At 39.6% G+C, this 21,260-nt stretch overlaps 2 protein-coding genes across 5 annotated transcripts in view; both read right to left on the bottom strand.

Annotated features, from left to right (window-relative positions):
* Positions 1 to 11,788, bottom strand: part of LOC144901157 (collagen alpha-3(V) chain-like) — a 28,624-nt gene extending 16,836 nt beyond the window's left edge. The window contains exon 1 of the mRNA XM_078794339.1: positions 11,515 to 11,788. Within this exon, the coding sequence (XP_078650465.1) occupies positions 11,515 to 11,689 (175 nt within the window). The 5' untranslated portion in view covers positions 11,690 to 11,788. The remainder of the gene's footprint in view (positions 1 to 11,514) is intronic.
* A 1,541-nt stretch (positions 11,789 to 13,329) lies between these two features.
* The window catches only part of cacna1bb (calcium channel, voltage-dependent, N type, alpha 1B subunit, b), a 169,797-nt gene continuing 161,866 nt past the window's right edge, over positions 13,330 to 21,260 (bottom strand). For all 4 annotated transcript variants that reach the window (XM_078794215.1, XM_078794213.1, XM_078794212.1 and 1 more), the window contains one exon: positions 13,330 to 21,244. In XM_078794215.1, coding sequence (XP_078650341.1) covers positions 20,699 to 21,244 — 546 coding nt within the window. In that variant the 3' untranslated portion in view covers positions 13,330 to 20,698. The remainder of the gene's footprint in view (positions 21,245 to 21,260) is intronic.

Genomic DNA, 21,260 nt, shown 5'->3' with positions numbered 1-21,260 from the left:
AAAGCTTTGTTGATCTTTCAGAATCTGCCTCTATTACAGTTGTATTTCTTTGGATTTTCTGCTTCCTGCGAAAACAGTCTGTTTTAATTTTAATTTTTCTGCCCACCTCCAGGAACGCCTTCTCCACTGTGGTTGGTTCTCCAAGTGCTTAGGAGGACTTCTGGTGCTGTGCCGCTAGCTATGAACCCAACTTTATAGAGTTGATATACGGTATAGGAGTTTTATCCTTGTAAAAGATTTTTCCGCCATGTGTGTTGGCTCCCGAATACTATCCATAAGTCCAGACTGGACAGTCCGAAGTTTCTCAAGAAAAGAGGTTAGTTCAAGACGTCTCTCCATGGTAAGTAGCTTCAGCATTTTAGCATTAGCCTTTCTACAGCATCGTTTTTTGGCTAAACACTACCCGTGTTTAAAAAACTCTGGTAGACTCACTGATTGTGGTGGGTAATGGCTATTACCAACCTTGCTCCCTGTATGCACACTTTATAATGCTACATAGACAAACGCTTTTGTTCCATGATTTACAAAAAATAGACACAGTTAGGACACAGTTTGTCAGCTCGTCCAGCTGCATACTGGCCCATGTTCACAAACCAGTCCATTGTGAAACAGGGCTCTACATTAAAACCAAAAACGACTTTCCCATGGGGAATCCTTAAGGTGAGAACTACTTGCCCGAACTTGCCCCATGTAAAATGAAAAGACTGCCATAATGATATCATCTCATTTTTGTGGCATCACATGAGAATCTCAAATAAAGATGAAATGATTATCATTTCTTATGGTTGTTTTCCTACATAGATCATGACGTTGCATGGAAATCTGGATTGTCAAGAGACTTCTAGGCACTTTGCCTTTTATAAGTTGTGCACCACAATGAAACATTATTGAATAGACACATTTGTGTACTAGTAAAGTGTTTTTAATCCAGAAAAAAGATGCTCAATGGTCAAACAATAATTGGTGAAGCAAAGGTGAGAAAAATACACAGAGAAATGGAAGCGCTAGATTTTGTAGCTTGTGTTCGTATTGGATCTAATGGGTGGTGTTTCATTGTGACCACTTCAAATTGTCACAGCAATGTGATTCACTCACCTGTGCCATCATTTGATTTGCTGCCGCTAATAAAATACTTGTTTAGGAGGCACTGGTTCATCACTTTTTGCTGTTTTTTCCTTCACAAGTTGTTGAAGAATTAGACCATGTTGGCAGGGACGCCATGATAGATGTTTTTGTAGTCAAACGATCACTGATTGGTTGATCGGGTGTGGGTAAAACGCGGACTGTGGACCGCGGTCTAAATAAACGATTCTGATTGGTCCATTTCAAGATTTGCAAGGATTGGTTTGCAAATTACCACCGGAATGACGCAGTCCGTGTTTTACCAACACCCAACAAGAACCGCTTTAAAAAAAAACTCTTGGCAGTATAGCATGCCAAAGTGCACTTGCACGACGGGAATATCACTGATTGGATTTACTTGTCCCAATTTTGTTTTAACTTGCCCCGGGCCATCGGTACATCGTTATTGTCGAGCCATATGAAATGTCGTTGACAGATTTAAATATTTTTCTTTTGCTGGTAGGGAATCAGGAACTCCAACCACTTGTGTCTGATGGCGGCAAATGTAGCTTTCCCTTGCTTCTTTCAGGGCTCACTTCCAAATGTGAAAACCTCATTATCTGAAACTTTGGCATCGTTTAACAGGAGAATACAACATTCTAAATACATTTATAGGTCAGAAAAGTGGGAAAAGCATAATAGGTCCCCTAAAGGCAAAACATGTAATTGATCAGTGTGTCCATTATGAGAATAGTTTATTACCTAATATGGGTATCTGCATCGGCCACAAAAAGGCCATATTGGCCAGGCCCTACGGCTTACTTTCGTTTTCCATGTCAGCCTCCAGAATAAAAGCCACCCTTGTTTCATCGCTATTACAAACAAGCCACTGATAGATGATCCAAGGTCCTCTTGGCAATGACAGAAACCGCTTAATAAAGAAAGGGTTTACTAAACCTTTCAATATGAAACCAACATACGAAAGTAGCACAATTTTCACAGGAACTTCAGCAAGACAAAATGCAGAAGAGCACCAGTCAACACTTGCCTTTGTCTGGGGCTTAATATACCGGTGTGGAACGTCAGGACTGAATAGCACTGATTACATGATGACAGATCTGTGGTGCTTTAGGCTATTTGGAACAGCATAATTCAGTCCGTTAGTGTCATTTATGTTGGTTATTCATCTCACTTTATTTGGGTTCATAAACCCCGAACACAGGCCTGCTGCTTTGCAGGCTTGTATGACCAAATCGGAGGAGTGTTTTGATAGTTGAGTGAATGCTACTAATGAGCTACTGCAGAGTGTTTCTGCCCCGGGGCGTTGTAGCCATGTGGATGTTTCAGGTAGCTGATAAGGTGTTCAATGGAGTTACTGGTATTTGGTGCAACTAGCACATGAAAGGTCTCAGAAACAGTTACACTTAACTTAATAATTCCTCGTATCAGCACGATAAATTTCGGCACAGTCCAATAATTATAGTGCATAGAGATGTGTCTAATAACAGTATTCTGATGAGCGGCAGAGTGAGTATCAGTGACATGGAAGAAAGCAAGTTTGTTGCAGTTTTAAGCCGGAAAAAAAATGGTCCACACACCTAAAGACGAACCACACTTTCAAAGGTTGCAGATGAATCAGGTGAAAGGAACCTGAACACACAAGCTGGAGCTCATCTGGCAACATCAGTAGACTCTGACCATGCACATAAACAGCACCTGTGGTAGAATATAAAGCCGATTACCCTACATAATTTATTACCGTCTCTTGTCATGTTTTGACCATCTTTGTGCAATTTGAAGAGGGGCAAACATCCACATGAAGAATGTTCCGTCTGAACATGCAAACAGATGGGTGGAGGAAACCTTTGTGCTACATGTGTCTGTCATACCCCTTAGGAAAATAAAGCTGCAAGTGCACTGTGCACAACAACATGGAGGGACAAGAACGCGCCCTTAAAACCAAAGAGAAGACCAGCCAATGAGGAACACAATCTATTCACTGTAGACCTCTGTTTACAAAGAAAACATTCATATTAGCGTCAAACATTCTTCCCAACTGTCTAAAATTAGTTTTTAATTCACATATTGTTTGTTCTTCTAGGATGTTAATGTTACCTGTGAGACATATCGCCATGTCAGACGCAACAGAAGAAAAACAGATCCTAGTTTCAAACGTGCAATAATATCACCGATACTGCTACATAACCATGTTAGAATAATGCCAAGAGTATCTTATTCTAAAGCTGTAACATGACTTTGTTTTTAAAAGAACAAATTAAATAGGATCCATCTTTGAGCCCCAACCACTACAATATCATGCTTTCATTTTAGGCTCCCAAAATGGACTGAAATCAATTAGACTTTAAATTACTGTCTTATGTACATACATTTGAGGCTGGACGGGTGGTTAGCGCACAGGCCTCACAGCTAGGAGACCCAAGTTCGATTCCACCCTCAGCCATCTCTGTGTGGAGTTTGCATGTTCACCCTGTGCATGCGTGGGTTTTCTCCGGGTACTCCAAAAACATGCTAGGTTAATTGGTGACTCCAAATTGTCCATAGGTATGAATGTGAGTGTGAATGGTTGTTTGTCTATATGTGCCCTGTGATTGGCTGGCGACCAGTCTAGGGTGTACCTCGCCTTTCGCCCGAAGACAGCTGGGATAGGCTCCAGCACCCCTGCGACTCTCGCGAGGATAAGCAGTAGAAAATAAATGAATGAATGAATGAATGTATGTACATTTGAAATGAAAAAAAAAAATGGGCATCTTTGAAAACAACATAATACATTGCAGGCGCCAAATCTCCAAAAATAATAACATTGCCATGTCTTCAAGCTGTACCTCATTTTGAAATCTTTGTAAAACTGAAAATCTTGTTCAGTATGTTTTAAAAAGGTATATACACACACACATACTGTGACAAGACAAGAAATCAAGGCCTGATATGCAATGACAGCTGCTCGAACCCCAAGCAAGAAGAGTTTTACATCTTCAGTCCGCTATTGAACATCGACACCTTCAAGCTTGGCTGAGCTTTGCAGCTGAAACCACGTACTACAGGAAATTCTTTCCGGACCACCATTATATGGTCAGTTTGGCGAAAATAACTAGAAGTCTGTTTGGAGGAGTACATGGAGGCCTTCAACAATACCATCTGTTCAGAGTGGTGATAGTAGCATCATACTCTGGGCTGTTTGCTTCCAGTGAAATTACAAAAAAGGACCCTGAAATCTACACAGGTGGGTCCAATATGTCGATCGTAAAAGTAGTGTGGGTCAATCGAACGTGTCACCCACATCATAAAGGTCAATTTGTATACGTCATATGACATCCGTCAGCTGGCATTAAGCTCTCTTCCTGATTCGTTGTTGCGATGTCTCAACCGACACACGGAAATGCAACTTTCACCTTTACTGTTGTCATTATGGATAATCTAACTCAGGGGTAGGATGCCCACATCTGTAACAAAAGTTAACCGTTCCCTTGTAGCAACTAGTCCTGACCTCCACTATAGAAATGTGTGTGTTTTTTTTACACCTTTGTTTGGGAAACTATCATTTCACGATTAATTGGAAAATCTGCCCATTGTTGAAATGTTTTTCATATGCTGCATTGACTTCAGCTGCTGTCTTTTTCACAATTTCTTTCATTTGTTGTATAGTTGTAATGTGTGATAGCACATGCTAACTGGATGTAATACATGAACTGTGTGTATTTGTATATGTATAGAAATCTGGACGGGGACAAAAATACTTGAACACCACTGTACATTCTTTTTCTTCATTTATAAAATAATGACATCATACGATCCAATTAATAGCTGATTTATGTGGCACATGTCACCCTACCCACAAATGCCGACAAGCACTTATATGTGCATATATGGTTCATACATGCACTTCTACCTAATCAGCTTAAATTAGTATTTCACAAACAACCTGTCTGACATATCCAAATACTTTATCAAACTTCAACATATATTGTTGACTGTTGAGCCTATCCACATGCTTTGAGTCCATCACAGGGATCTGTGCACTGAAACCTTGAAGTCATCCTGTGGTCTTTGCCTCTATCTAATGGGCGTGTTGGGTAATTACCGACTCCAGTGGCTTTTTCTTCTGGAGTCTAGGTATCGCATGTGTGTGTGGAATGTCCATACATGTCGAGAAAAATATATTATAGTTATGATTATGATAAACAAAATTCCCTATTCTGTGGTTGGTTTGAGCCACGCCCCCTGTATGAATATGGGATCAGGTTCTTTATGCATTCCAATGGATTATTCACTTTGTATTTGGTTACGTGGCCTGACCTCTGAAGTGAACTATGAATGATTCCCACCCAAAACTCATTCCTTTCTTAAAAACTTCTTTATTTCTGGTTTATTCAGGAAAATAAGTAAACAATAAATCTGTGAGGATTCTACCAGCTTACCAACTGAGGTGTACATATTGCCATGTTTCTGAACTGGTGTTGCGTTCCTTGTTTGTTATGATAGAGTCTGTGCTGTGTCTTTTCACAACTGCATGTTTGTAAAGCTTCTGCGTGTTAAATTGCCTTCTGTCATCACTTGCAGTACATCTGCTCCACATTTTCTCACCTTGCACTATAACTACACTCACCATAATTGTATTCCATAAAATAAACATCAACTCCATAAATTCTAATATAAAACACATATAAATACATGCATACACATTTTGAACAATTTGGATTTGAACATTTTGGACAATTTGTCCAACAAGTGGTTTACCGCAATCCTCTTTTTAGACTTATTCTGTGTGGAGAACACTACAGTATACTCATGCTACAACATACAGGCATCTGTCTGGTAAAGGAAATTTTAATGGGCTCCAGATGAGAGCTCTGTGGTACACCAAGAACCACCATTTCATCATTTCTTTGGATGCCAAGACACGCATCTGCCGTCATCGTGGCAATGACATCATGAGTAGAATTGTTTGTTGCTGTGTTTTCCGTCATGTTTAGTCTCGGGTTAATGCCATTAATTTGAAAGCCAACCAGAATTGTTGATCTAAATGTCTAAATGCCTGTCAAAATTCACAATGCATTTATAGTTGAAAATAGCAAATAGTCTTACTTGGTTCCAGACCTGACCATGATAAGCCAATTTGGCACCTCTAAATATGTTTTTTTAACATTATTACAGTGGTGTAGCCATGAAATAACGACCTGTAGACACCCTTATACTTGCATTACCCTCTGTCATAGGCATAAAAACAGAAAATCAAACATATATTATACACTCACACACAATAGCAGTGGGAGACTTCCTTTTTTACTTTTTACTGATTTCTGTAAAACAATGTACTATTACATTACTGACACCTAGTTACTAATGTAGAACTGAACGAGTCGTCTGAATGCCTTATATTTGTAATTTAGTTTGGTTAGCCATTTTATGATTGAGGAGAAGTATGTAGATTTATCCTGTACACAACTCGAGATTTATAGACTATTTCAGATCTGCCAATGTTATGAGTACCTCACTATGCTGTCTTCGGGCGAGAGGCGGGGTACACCCTGGACTGGTCGCCAGCCAATCACAGGGCACATATAGACAAACAACCATTCACACTCACATTCATACCTATGGATAATTTGGAGTGGCCAATTAACCTAGCATGTTTTTGGAATGTGGGAAAAAAACGAAGTACCCAGGGAAAACCCACACATGCACAGGGAGAACATGCAAACTCCACACAGAGATGGCCGAGGGTGGAATCGAACTCTGCGAGGCCACTCAAAAAAAATACATTTACCTTACATGACGGGATGTGAACCCTTCACTGCTCATAATAAGACTGTTTGAGGGGTGATTCAAATGTTCAACTACTTAATGTGCCATGTTCGAACCGCGATGTAGCGGGACAACTTATCGGGTATCATATAGCTGGGAGTTATCGGTATTGTCTTGAAATTTGAAAATTTTGGAATGTGGGAGGAAACCGGAGTACCCGGAGAAAACCCACACATGCACGGGGAGAACATGCAAACTCCACACAGAGATGGCCGAGGGGAGATTCATACGTCATCAAGGCTATTTGTTGAGTTTTCATTGGCTGTGTTGGCAATACTTTCGTTTCAGTGGGATGATAAAGTATATTATAATATATATTATGTATTACAAATTTGAATAAATGAATATAATTTTTAGTTCTGTAGTCAACAGAAGCTGCTTTTAAAAAAGGTTGTACTAGAATGCATATCTATCTCGTGCTGAGAGCTCACAAAGTTTGAAACTTCACAGACTTGTCAGATGGGGTGAAGGATCGGAGTTGAGTTACATTCTTGCTGATACTGTTCAGTGTTCATGTTGTCAAGACGTCAAATCAAATCCGCTTTGACAATGACGGTGTAGTGGACAAGATAAATCGCTTGCTGTGGAATTTTTCTTCAGGAATGAACATGTAAATGATGGTAATCATTTATCAATCTAGAGGGAAAATAACTGATGGGGAAAAAAATGGTTGGTCGAGTAGTAGGTTGTAAAGCCATTTTCAATGGCTGGCGGGTTTTTACCTGGGCAAAATAAAAACAAAATATTTATAACATTGCATAGAATCCATACTAAAAGTGTGCACACGGGCAAAAACTGAAAAAGGCGTACACAAAAATATATTAAAAGATATGGTAAGGGTACACCTGCATGCACTTTTCCCTTTACTGCAATCAACCATTACTTAATGGCTGCATTTTGCTTGGTTCTTCTGAATCACCCCTGCTGAGACGTCAAAGATGAAGAAGCAGAACTTAGTTGGAGAGTTGGAGGGCCATAAAAAAATCATACTTGGAGGGCATTGCAGTGGCTTAACCAGACGGCCCTTCAAAACAAGAGTATGATAAAAAATATCTTACATATGCAGTTGGAATTGCATGGGTGACTACATCTTCCTTCATCACAAGCACAGGCTTTAGCAATGTGTGCAGAGGGCGATATCCCTTGGAAAAGTTAGCCATTTCGCTACCAATAAATAAATGTGCTTTACAATTTGGGACAATTGTGTTACATTTTGCAATTTCTGCGTGACAGTTTGATTTGTTTAACCTTCTGTACCGTAGTTCCTGTTTCTATGCCATTATTTTGTTGACACTTCCTGTGTTGCTCAATTCTGTTTGTTCCAGACTTTTTCACACACCTGCCTCTAACTTGTCTTTGTCTTGTCTTTAAGTAGGGTGCGCGCTTCTCCTTGTGTCATTGTCTATTAATGGTAATGGTAATGGTTTTATTTCATTTGAACATGCATCAGATTACAATTGAGTGCATCCCATAATCAGTTCACAGTTCCACATGTCCAAAAGGAGTAGGAAGAAGCAAAGCTTATTAAATCCTACCCCTCCATCTGGTACTTTTACAATCAGTAACTGTTACATTTGTTCACTTCCTGCTTTCCATAATACAGTTTTTTTATAATGCACCTCGTACCGAAGTACTTTGTGATATGAGCATCCAATGACATAATGTGTACCATAGTAAGTGTCAATATAGTGATATATATAGCACATCATGACTGGTTCAAGACTCTTCATCCTTGTATTTAGCAAACATCAACTGCTTGTATTGTTTCTTGAATTGGCTCATCGTTGTGCATTGTTTGAGGTCCTTACTCAATCCATTCCATAGTTTGATTCCACATACTGAAATGCTATGGCTAGCATAACGTAGTCCTAGCATAGAAGTGTTTCAAATGTACTTCTTCCCTGAGATCATATTTCTCCTCTCTTGTAGAGAAGTATTGGATGACATTTTTAGCTAATTGGTTGTTTTTAGCCTTATTATTAACAGCTAAAATAATGATTTTAGCTGTTTGAAGATGAACTATATCAGCAAGTTGAAGTATTTGTGATTTTAGAAATAAGGAGTTAGTATGTTCTCTGTAGGCGGCATTATGAATTATCCTGACTGACCTTCTTTGCAGTACATTTAGTGAGTGAAGATTGCTTTTATAGTTATTACCCCATATTTCCACACACTAAGATATGGTAGAACCAGAGAGCAATGAAGAGTGTGGAGTGAAATAATAATAATAATAATAATAATAATAATAATAATAATAATAATAATAATAATAATATACATTTTTCACCTACACTTGGTCTGGCTCTCTGCATCCCAGGGTCGCATCGCAACACATTTTATACAAGACTGAGCTGAATTAAAATTGTATATAGTTTTATACATTCCCTAAATACTGTGATACATGCTAAGGTCCATATCGCCCAATCCTAATTTGCATGATCTACTTCAGTTATTGAGTACGTTTTAGAACAGACATTACGTTAAAATCGCTTACCAACCTATTGGTGGAGCAAGCCCAGGCAAAGCAGACTAAAGCAGGACAGACAGAATATTACACTGTATTACATAACAATCACAACACAGTTAGGTGCAGATTGAATGTTCAGTGTGAAACATGAGACCTGGATTACTCAACAAGCATCGCTTACTAGTCTCAGCTATAGAACATACAGATGACAGTAATGAGGAAATGTGCCTACACCAAAGCAGGAAAATAAACATTGTGATGCTGTGGAATTCAGACGTGACTCACTCAGGCGCCTGGCAGAGTGCCAATGTGAGATGAATTTCAACAGGTCATGAAGAGATTATGGAAGTTAATCACAGCTCCGATGCAAAATGTAAACCTCAGAGTATGTGCATTTCTGTCACTGTCAACAATGCTGAGAAAACAAACATCGATGAGAGAACCGAGCTGTGGGGATGTTGTGTTTAACTTCGTCTGGATGGCACGGTGAACATTTTCTGTTCCATTTAATATAAGTGGATTTAACGTGGACAATCAGAACCCAATGAGAACCAAATACTTGCAACAGACTGTGATAGATATAGAATTGAATGTCAGCTAATGCTAAGAGTCCACTGAGCCGGCACCAGTTGGTGCCAGTTCGCGCCAATGCAATTTGCTGTGGTGCCGAGTGTCACTAATAAGGTGCCTAGTGGCGTGCAGTGGCTCAAACTGCCTCCCAACTGGCTCATGGTGGCCTGTAACGGCGACAAAAATTTAGTTTGGCGGCGAGAAAATTTAAAAATGTTTAAAATCTTAGTCGCGGCACTTGCACCAAGCCATTACCACGAAGTGTCCACCAAGTGGAACTAAATGTCACAAACAATCCGCCTATTGGAATCCACTGGAATGTAATGGCGCGAGCCAAGTTGCTGGCGGCAGTTGGAGCCAGTTCGCGACAAAGATTATGTGATTGCTTCATAATCTTTGGCGCGAACTGGCACTAACTGGCACTAACTGGCACTAACTGGCACTAACTGGCACTAACTGGCACCGGCCCAGTGGACTCTTAGCATAACACAGTTAGTTAAACAGAGCAGAACAGTGCGTGTAATTGGCTCGTTAAACAGTAGCCTACCAGAAAAGTAATTTGTCACCGTCTTCATCCTCCTCCTGGGAACTAAAACCATTAGAGTCATCTTCTTCAAGAGCCTCACAATTCCTTCATCACACACTTTGTCAGTCTCTGTCTCCCTTTTATTGTCGCTCTCAGTGTCACTTTCGTCTGGATACTTTTGTGATCATGGATTTTTTGATACCCTATAAAGAAAGACACAGTATAATCCTAAATCCACTCAATGTTCCCCCTCAGCATCACTTGTTAGCTCCGATGATGAGAAGTGAGACACTTTTTTTCATCATAGTTCTACTTCTGTCGAGCTCCATGCAGTCCAAACAGAAGCTTGATCAAACTTACTTCGGACTTGTCAGATCAAGTAGAATATAAGCATCCAATTCACTAAATCCTGAAGCTGCACTCTAAGCATCATGGGAACTGTTGGTATTTAAGAAAAAAAAAGTAGCAGCTTATACACTGGACATTATGGACTTATGTTGAAGCATGGAAAGTTTTACGTTTTAAAGACAAGCTTAATGTCAACATTTCCAAGTTCCAAGTGTGAAGACTTGTGTTTGGTACCTGTCAAAAGTTTGGTCATTTGAATAACAAATATTCAGTCTGAATATTTGACTCGCACTCATATAAACAACTCAAAATGTGTTTTGTTGTTTGTCTCACACAATGATGCTAGATAAGCTTTTCCAATATCTCCATTTTGTTTGTGAAATAAAAAAAAAGTACAATCTCCCAACCCACCATTGCCACAAATACATCACAGTCCTGTGGAATGTTTGATTCTACCTTTAGCATATGGCGGACTTGAACAAGCTGTACAAAAGTCAGCTATAGGAACAAATAAACAACCGATTTGAAATCCATTGTCGGATAATATAGCTAAACACTGTTTAAAGTGAAGAAAACTACTTATGAATGAATGTTAAATCACATTACACTATATCAATAAGATTCTATTATTATTATTATATTTTTGTTCACGAAAAAAAACCATCAAAAATACCCATACATTTGAGATAATTTGTTAAATGATGGCGGCTCCATTTACCTGTCTGCAGCTTCCCGGAACCGAACTCGCTGCCATAATCAGAATCAGCTGGTACATGTTCGGGTGAGCTTGTTCCCATTGTAATGAGCCCGACAAGGCAAAGTGTCCACTTAAGCCACTCGCACAACATCTTCTTCAATCCTTCGCGTTGTGGATACATGTGTATCAAACACATGTATCATATGTAAACAAAAACTAAAAACACTTGCCGGTCGTCTTCACCTGTCCTCCTTGTCCTCATTAATAGCCAACTTCTGTTCTCTCCTCCATAAACACTAGCACTCGGCAACAATATGCCCGCCCACTTTTTCTTTTGTGACCAATCATTTGACATTGTACTTTGCCTACAATTCACTGTTGGACCCTAAGTATGCCCCGCCCACTTTTTCTTTTGTGACCAATCAATATTCTGCATATGTCTCCGCCCATTTCATTTGACATTGTACTTTGCCTACAATTCACTGTTGGACCCTAAGTATGCCCCGCCTACTTTTTCTTTTGTGACCAATCAATATTCTGCATATGTCTCCGCCCATTTCATTTGACATTGTACTTTGCCTACAATTCACTGTTGGACCCTAGTATGCCCCGCCTACTTCCTCTTTCGTGACCAATTAACATCCGAGTAAGATAATAAAATCTATTCACTTTTGGACCGAAATAAACTAGAATCAAACCATATCAGAAGTGTATTTTATGTATGTTGAGATAAATAAATTTAGCTCGCTACTGTGGTGTTAACAAATGAAACGTTTTTGTTTTTTGTTAGCAGACCAAAGTTCACTATACTGGATACTAAAATAATTACATCTTGTACTACATTGTGTACTCAGCCTTTAATATACAGTAAGCCCTCTGATATAATCCTTTTAATATACAGTAATATGACCTATTTTCTTGCCTAAATTAAGCATTTTGATATGAAGTATTCTACACTGGTCACTAGGTGTCAGTAATATTATCTATATATAATAATATAATATAATATATCTCTAACACTAAGTACTGTTGCGGCTGTATCAGAACCCCCAACATCACTTCCTGCCCGCCCCCCAATCAGCTCCTCTAGCACTTGATGTAAACACATTTACAGCAACACACATCAGTACCAGTCTTATTTACTGTATTTCTGAATTTAATCTAATGTGTACTATACTGAGTATTACGAGTGTAAAGGTCATTTTAAAAATGACCACACGCTCCCCGCACCCTAATATGACTACCCCGCTATGAGAACCACTGCCTTGATGCAATTTTTAGTCATATACGTACAACAGCTATTTCATAATCATACTTCTTTATTCAAGGATGTATACTTTATACTACAAAATCTTTAGGTACAGTATACAGTATGACTGTGCAAGAGACAGTCATGTAACAGATCAGGCAGCGAAGGATTGAGCCACTTTAGAACCAATCTGCAAGAGCATATCCACATTTGTTGGGGAGGACGGGGGGACGAGGGGGGGCAGGTTCTGTGACTGTTATTCAAGTTCAGGTCATCTACACACTGAGTGTGTAGAGTATCAGAAATACAACAAAATGTATTAAAAAAACAATGGTAGACAAGTAACAATGCATTTTTGTCCCTTTTTTTTTTTGCACATGCACATTTGTCAGAACATGCAAATAAGACATGTTGAAAGAAGCCAGAGTAAACATATTTGAAGAACTTTGGCACTCTGTTCAAGTTAGAGGTCTGAAAACAGATTTGGAAAACAAAAGCACAAGTCCAACACATCCTCACAGTTTATCATTATACCAATTTTGACACCAGACGCTACTTTTTACTGTAGTTTCATTTGGGGTCTTGATCTGGGAATAGTAGCCAAGTCAGCCGCTCCACAATCTTATTTTTTATTTGAAATACATGACTATTAGGTCCAACATTTTATTTTACAGACACAGTCGGGGGGGAAAAAAAAGCACACATGACAAACCTTTACCAAGATTCTACCATGAGGGCACAGTGGAACATCCAAGAACTATTTTCCAACAGTGAGCTTGGTTGATGCCGTTTCGGGGACGGATTTGATTACTTGCGCCAATCAAACGGCCCAAAGTGGAAATAAAAACAACGCAATAATACAATGGAACTCGTTTAAGTTGACTGACAGACACACGGTTTTTGCCAATATTGGAATAAAAATCACATACATTCGTAAAAATACAATATCGAGTAGACACATTGACCATGCTTTCAGACATGCACAATAACAAAAACACCTTAAAACCTTAACATTTTTTGGTCCTATAGGACTCTAAAAAAAATGCGGGGTTATTTTTTTAAACCAACCGCTTATTTAATTGGGTTATTTTTATTGAATTGGGTATTCTGAGAACCCGATTTGTTGGGTTATCTCTGTTGGGTATACTTTAAAAAGTAATTCAGAGTATCAGTTGACACCACTTGATTTAATACATAAATGCAATGTAAAAAATGCAATTAATTGATTTAGATAAACTTACATGAACTTAATTTAGCATGTCATATACACTAAAATTTTATTGTTGGTAAGCTTAAAACAAAATTCAAGTTGCCATGACTTTATGGAATTAGCTTGGTAACATCATTTTTCTCAACATTAACCTTTCCATTTTAAGACTGGAGGCTGAAGCAACATTTCATGGTGAGTAACGTATTTCTAATTGTTCTACTGAAGTGATGGGTTTAAATTAGTCACAGTAGATTTTCATTGAGAAAAGTCAAATTTAGCTTGTTTAACCGTGCGACTGCTAGCTTCTATAGCACTGTTAGCACATGTTAGTTGTATTCTTCCCCTGAGCTAGTTTAGCCGTGTATCTGCTACCTACAGCAGCTGTTACAGCCACATTTTTTCTGAAAAAAATTAAAAAAAAATATATATATAAAGTTATATATATATATATAAAGTTACTGCTACTTAAATCCTTTTTGGGTTTCAAGCAGGAGGTGTCAGAAAAGTTAGCACAGGGATAACTAGCTTGTGGCGGCCAAGCGTTCATAGCGACGTCGTTTTTTTGATCCTTCGATGTCGGCTCTTCCTATCGTTGTGAAGCAGAATTCACCAAGCGTTGGATTGTCCACCCACTAATACGTAACGTGAGCTGGGATTAGACCGTCGTGAGACAGGTTAGTTTTATCCTACTGATGATGTGTCGTTGCAACAGTAATTCTGCTAGCTAAATCAAGTCAATCAAGCTGCTACTTAAAAAGCTGTGTGGATTGTTATTATAATTAAGTAGACAACAAATTAAAGTACTTTGAATAAAATGATTAAGTCAGTTGACTTAACATGTTTTTTTTTTGAGTTATGAACTTAAAAACTTGTCCCATGACAACAATTATTCAGTAAGCATTACTTAAAATAAGCTTTGAGTGAAGAGGAAAAGCTAATTCGTGCAATGCAATATTGTTTCTTGGTTCAAAGTAATTTCAAATTAAGTTGTCATAAGTAAGAAAGACTAATGGAAACTGTTGCATTGATTTTTTTTATTTAGGCTAAACATTAATTTTTTGAGTGTACTACGTTACTAGCTGTTGGGTTGTGATTTCCATTATGTTGTGTTTGGTTAGGTTATGTTGTGTCCGCCCACGAACTTACTTTGTTCCGACTGCACTTTTCATCTGAGGAGACAAATTTTTGTTACATACTCACTATTTGTTTACCGTAGAATTAACTTTATATTTTCATATAAAGCTTCATATAGTTGTTAAAATGTAAGTTTGTGAAGCACTGTTGAGTACTAGCTTCAGGAATCCATTGCTAACGTTAGCAAACTTCCATTCCCTCCAAAAGTGGCAAGCTAACACGTTCGCTGGCTAGCTACGTACGTATGTAGGAACCAAACTATGTTGTTGAAATTACAAAAGACATGCATTATGCTTTGAAGGTAATCAAATAATAATGAAGTTAACAAAATCACATTATATAAAACCTCACATTTTTCCTGGGAAAAACATATTTTGCCCATCTTTCTTATTTTTACTGTCTTTACACTAGTGGTTGACTGCATTTGTTGGTACTGACTTAAGTAGGCACTTTTTAGTAATAATAAGAACACGGTGGACTATGACTTATACTGCAGATTTTTTTTGTTGAAATATGGTCTTTTTATTACCAAAAAATCCATCCATCCACCCATTTTCTACCGCTTATGCTCACGAGGTTCGCAGTTATGCTGGAGCCTATCCCAACTGTCTTTGGGCAAGAGGTGGGGTACACCCTGGACTGGTCGCCAGCCAATCACAGGGCACATATAGACAATTTGGAATCGCCAATTAACCTAGCATGTTTTTTTGAATGTGGGAGGAAACCGGAGTACCCGGAGAAAACCCACGCATACACGGGTAGAATGTGATACACAATATCACACACGGTGTCTTCTGTTTACAGAAGTAAACCCCACTGCGTGGTCCTGATGCATTTGTGTATTTCACGTAGGAGATGATCCTAGATCAATTTAAATGAGTTCCAGTGTAAAAAGCATCTAGGGAAGTCAGTTTGCCTTTAATGGCAATAGTCTGTACAAATCTCTGTTTATATAGCGACCCACTCGAAATGTAAGGATTTTGATACAACACTCATCATTTCCTATCACACACCATGCGGCGACTGTGCCAAAGGATTCAACCTAAAAATCTACAATGCCAAAAAAAACATAACAATGTCAACAATAATTGCTTCCAGAACCCAGGAGGGGCAGTTGGATGTCTGGCAAACATGTCCTGAACTATCACAAGTTTGAACTCTGAGTTAAAATAAATGATGATAAAGCAATCTTAACATGATAAGTTTGAGCCAAGACCTCATCCATTTGTGGGGGAGACATTTTCTAGGTACAGTTCCAAAGTCCTGCAGTGATCCATCTCTGTTACAGAATGTATCTCTGCAGGCTAACAGTCACTGAGTAATGCATGGAGACAAATATTTGGATCACTAAAACGACTCGGCTATGGTGTGACTGAAATACCCTGAGATCTGGGTGATGATCTGCCAGTAAATAAAGTGGAAAAGCTAGAATTGTTCTAGCAACAACACAGCCACGGTTGCCAGAGGAGAAACCCGTAGAGGACTTAGTATCATGCGTGTTACATATTCACTCTACAGTGACACACAAGTCGACAACGTGATCATTTTTAAAGAATCAAGCAAATATTTCATATGTGGAAATGTGAAAAAGATACTGGAATCTTTGTTTTAGGTCTGGACAGATGCACACCAATAAAACAAACTCAACTTTTGCTGACTCCAAGCAAAAACCCTCTACAACATACTTTTATATTGTAGGTGTCATATGTCAACATTCATACAACAAGTGGTCCTCGGGTTATGTAAGAGTTCCGTCCCTAACCGGTGATGGAAGCCATGTTTTAGTGTCCATCAAGAAGGATATGAAAACAGGAATAACTAAAGAATTCAATACTTTATGACTGTAGTTGTCCTGGTTTCTAAAAAAAAAATATGATCTCAGGCTAGAATGGAAGAATATCCTCCTTTACTCCTCCCAGATTGTAACAGTGCACAGAATCCATGACTCGTCTAGCATACATTCAATTACCTTCATCCTCAATAATGGTTGACTTATGGTTCACTTGTGCAGTTAGAACCAAAGAGCGGACAATATTGGTGATCTTTTTTATGATGTTTATTTCCTTTTTTAGTGAACTGCTGCTTGGATTAAATTTCATGTACAGGAATGGGTTCCTAACCACGGACCATCGTAAACCGAGGACCACTTGTAATTCAAGGTGAACACACTTGAATGTCTTGAATGTACGTGTTTATGTACATAAACATTGCTAACAAATCCATGATCATCACTTTTGATAGAGGAGGACCTTTTTTGTGTTGCTATGCTATTTTCAAAATGGCACTTTTATCCTTTTGCAGACTTTTTCCTACCAATGGACTGGCAGTGTGTTGGAAGAAAAAGGCAAATGCTTAGCGCACACCCTTTAGTAAATGTACAGAAACCATTTTATGATGTTCAAGACCTCGGCATGCACTACATTACTGACTTTGCATCTTTCATTTGGATTCAAAGTACAAGATTCAGTGTATAAAACAATTATATATATATTTTTTTTTGCAATGACTCAGTTGCAACCACTTTATGTTGTCCACTTAACTGTGTACATAGTTACATGCTTGACTGCGTGTTCAGCCCACTCCTCCCACTCAAGAAGATGGATGGACACACATCTTGTAAAATGAGGCACTTAGTATTCGGCCACATGTTGTTGTAAAATTGTTGTCCTTGCCCCTGTGTGGGACAAAGAATTGAACAAAACGTGACCATGAAAGTGGCTCGTTTGTTTCGATTCCCTGGAAGTTGCTCTTTGAACTGTTGGTAGTGGTATTCATCATAAGTGATGGCAGAAAAGTTCCATTTAAATCCCCAAGTATTTGATTCCTTACAAAGATATGAACAGTCCAGAATTTTGGTGGTAGTATAACCCGAGAACGCTACCTGTCGAGCTAAAAACATAGCTTGTGAGCTTGAGTTCCAGCATAAATCATCAGGTTTCAGGAAGTTAAGTTAACCAAGCTACATCTGCACGGATACACTGGCTGGCAATACATTAGCATGTACCAGAGAGAAGCAGAATATTTATTCATTCATTTTCTGCTGCTTATCCTCACGGGGGTCGCGGGGGTGCTGGAGGCTATCCCAGCTATCTCTGGGCGAGAGGCGGGGTACACCCTGGACTGGTGGCCAGCCAATCACAAGGTACATATAGACAAACAACCATTCACACTAACATTCATACCTATGGACAATTTGGAGTCACCAATTAACCTAGCATGTTTTTGGAATGTGGGAGGAAACCAGAGTACCCGGAGAAAACCCGTGAGAACATGCAAACTCCACACAGAGATGGCCGAGGGTGGAGAAACAGAATATAAAAGACAATAATTAGTATTTGATTGATGGATATAAGTATGTGATCTTTTACCGACCAGTATGAGTTCTGACCCATTATGTCCTGTTTGTAGTCTTGACCCTTCAGCAAGAAGCCTGGTGAAAAAGAGACCCCTGCCGGCTCAATAATTTAGAAATGGAAGAAATCCCAGATAACAATCACCCTCACTATGGAGTGGCGTAAAGATCATTCTGAAAAGGATGGGGGGTCAGCCCAGAATGGAAAAAATCTCCAGGGTCCTAGGACCAAACATGCCAAGATAACCAATGGCAACATACTTTGGCATCAACTTGACTCAAAGTTATTAGGAATGGAATATTTTCCCTCTGTTATAAATAAGTGCTGAAGTACGTCATCGACACATGATGCATGACCAACAAGGCCATATAGGCTCGAACAAATACGAATACAAATCTTGTCTGTTTATCTGTAGTTTCCAATAAACCAGGCTTAGCTGTCCAACCTAGATCTACTGGACTTTGCTAAACCTTCACTGGCAGCTATCACTCTCTAGATTCTCTTCACAACCGTCAGAATATTTTCTCAGGCAGAAGAATATGAATATGACTCCAACGTTGGTGACCAACTACAAGAAAACTCTGACCACTGTTCTTAGCAATGTTTTGCTTTAGGAGCAAATATTAATTTCCCTCAATCCTATGATTATTCTCATTCATCCAGGTCATTGCATTCTCAGGACTTGGTAATGATCGCAAATACGTAGACTGTACAGGTTTTTGTCTTAGATGATGTTTCACCTCTCAACAAGCAGTTGATGTTTGCTAAATACAAGGATGAAGAGTTTTGAACCAGTCATGATGTGCTATATATATCACTATATTGACACTTACTATGGTACCCATTATGTCATTGGATGGTCATATCACCTCGTACTTCGGTACAAGGTACATTATTTTAAAAAAAAACCAAAAACCTTAAACTGTATTATGGAAAGCAGGAAGTGAACAAATGTAACAGTTACTGATTGTAAAAGTACCAGATGGAGGGGTAGGATTTAATAAGCTTTGCTTCTTCCTACTCCTTTTGGACATGTGGAACTGTGAACTGATTATGTGATGCATTCAATTGTAATCTGATGCATGTTCAAATGGAATAAAACCATTACCATTACCATTACCTCTCATTGTGGGACAAACAATAGTCTGACTAGGCAGGACAACTCTAGTATTTGTCCTCTAAAAGTAGTGGTATGTCTAGGATACAATGGAGTGGTACTGGTCTTGGACATGACTGATGCCAAGGTGGCTGTCCAATGGTGAGATGGTGATGGTGTTTCTCCACTTCTCCACTTTAATGTTTCTCCACAGATTAGGGCAGTCCTACCTAGTCAGATTAGTGTTTGTCCTAGCATGAATTGATGAAGCCTGCTCAAATGAGAGATGAAACCTTTTCTAAGACAAAGTGAACAACTGAAACGTTGTTGATTCAGTGCCCTGGGAATTTTGACGCTCCTCAGATTGGCTGATGCGATATCTTGACTACAATGATAAATCTCCCATAGGTCCCAAATCTTTCTTCGGATGTCCAACAGTTTTTTTTTTTAAAGGGTGCTTTTTGTTAGTTGCTGTGGTGGAATCCAGTTAAAGCCTTCTTTGCACTGAAGAAGCCAATGGCGATAACAATACTGCAACACACGTCAACATAAACAGACCCATTTTTCACAGAAATGACCCGATGACGACAAAAGCGGTTGACTGTGTATGTCAACTCGACATAAGCTGGCAGCTTTTTAGTAATAAGACTTGACGAGTTGGTCGACGTAAGATGGGTCCACTGCATATCTTTGTAAGGAACTTATTCAGTCAGCAGGGGATCGAATACTTCTTTGTCCCAATGTATAGGATAAAGCAAAACATGTGGGCATCCATTGAGATCAACAATGAGGCGGTTCAGATGATTTTTTAACATTATCCATACTGTCACACCAAGGTTTTGGCTTCTCGTCTCATCCAACACTAAGACCAAGACGAAAATACTGAAGGGTCTTCAAATGTGCTATCGCTTCAGTGCAAGTTAAGGGGTTGAACAAGTCAGCTTTCGTTTTCCTTCGACAAGAAATGATGTATGACGGAGAGTAACAATAGAAAGCTGGAATGAATCTCCCTTTTTCAGCACTTTCAACTGGCTTCTTTCCACTTTCTCACCGTCTCAGGCTGCTGGCCTCTGACCAGCTCAAGCATACTGAGCTGAGCAACGTGGACGGCCGGCTCCTTCATCAGTGGACAGGAAAAACCTCTCTTCTTCTACCCTAGCATGTTAGCACCAGTCCTCCTCCTCTCTCTCCCTGAGGCTCCCTGTTCCTCTGCCGTTGGACGCCGAGTTGACTCCAAAGGTGAAGTGGTAGCCATTCGGTATGACATCAGCGCGGCCTTGTGCGGCCGCCGCTGTGACGGGCACAGCAGCACTTTCGTGGGAAGCAGAGGTTGTAGCGGAGGTGCCCGCTCTGGCGGTGTGTGACAACAGTTGACTGCTAACGGCGTCCTGGAAGTCATCGGTTTCTTCGAGGAGCGCTTGTTGAGAAGTTCCCTGTAGGTTTATATTGGGGTCAGAACCAATGCAGGTGACCGGTACCGGGGACAGGTCATTGTCCCCCTGCAAGCGCTCGTGTTCTGAAAGGCCACGGCTGACACGAGTCTGATGCCCGGCTATAGTGGTGCTGGCGGCTGACGGCAGAGGGGAGGACGAAGCAGTCTTGTAGGCCACTGCGGGGCGAGGGGTGAGGGGTGTTTGGGGGAGCTGCCTGCGACCACGGCCGGGTGTGCTTGAACCAGAGGGGGCCGGCTTACCCCCAGTGCTACCATGCTGTAGAAAGAAAATA

This window comes from Doryrhamphus excisus, linkage group LG10 (assembly GCF_037039965.1).
Source record: "Doryrhamphus excisus strain RoL-2023G ecotype Guam linkage group LG10, RoL_Dexc_Guam_v1.1, whole genome shotgun sequence".
In the NCBI taxonomy this organism is placed as follows: domain Eukaryota; kingdom Metazoa; phylum Chordata; class Actinopteri; order Syngnathiformes; family Syngnathidae; genus Doryrhamphus; species Doryrhamphus excisus.
Note: the sequence above shows the minus strand (reverse complement) of the source record. Positions and strands in the feature narration are given on the sequence as shown.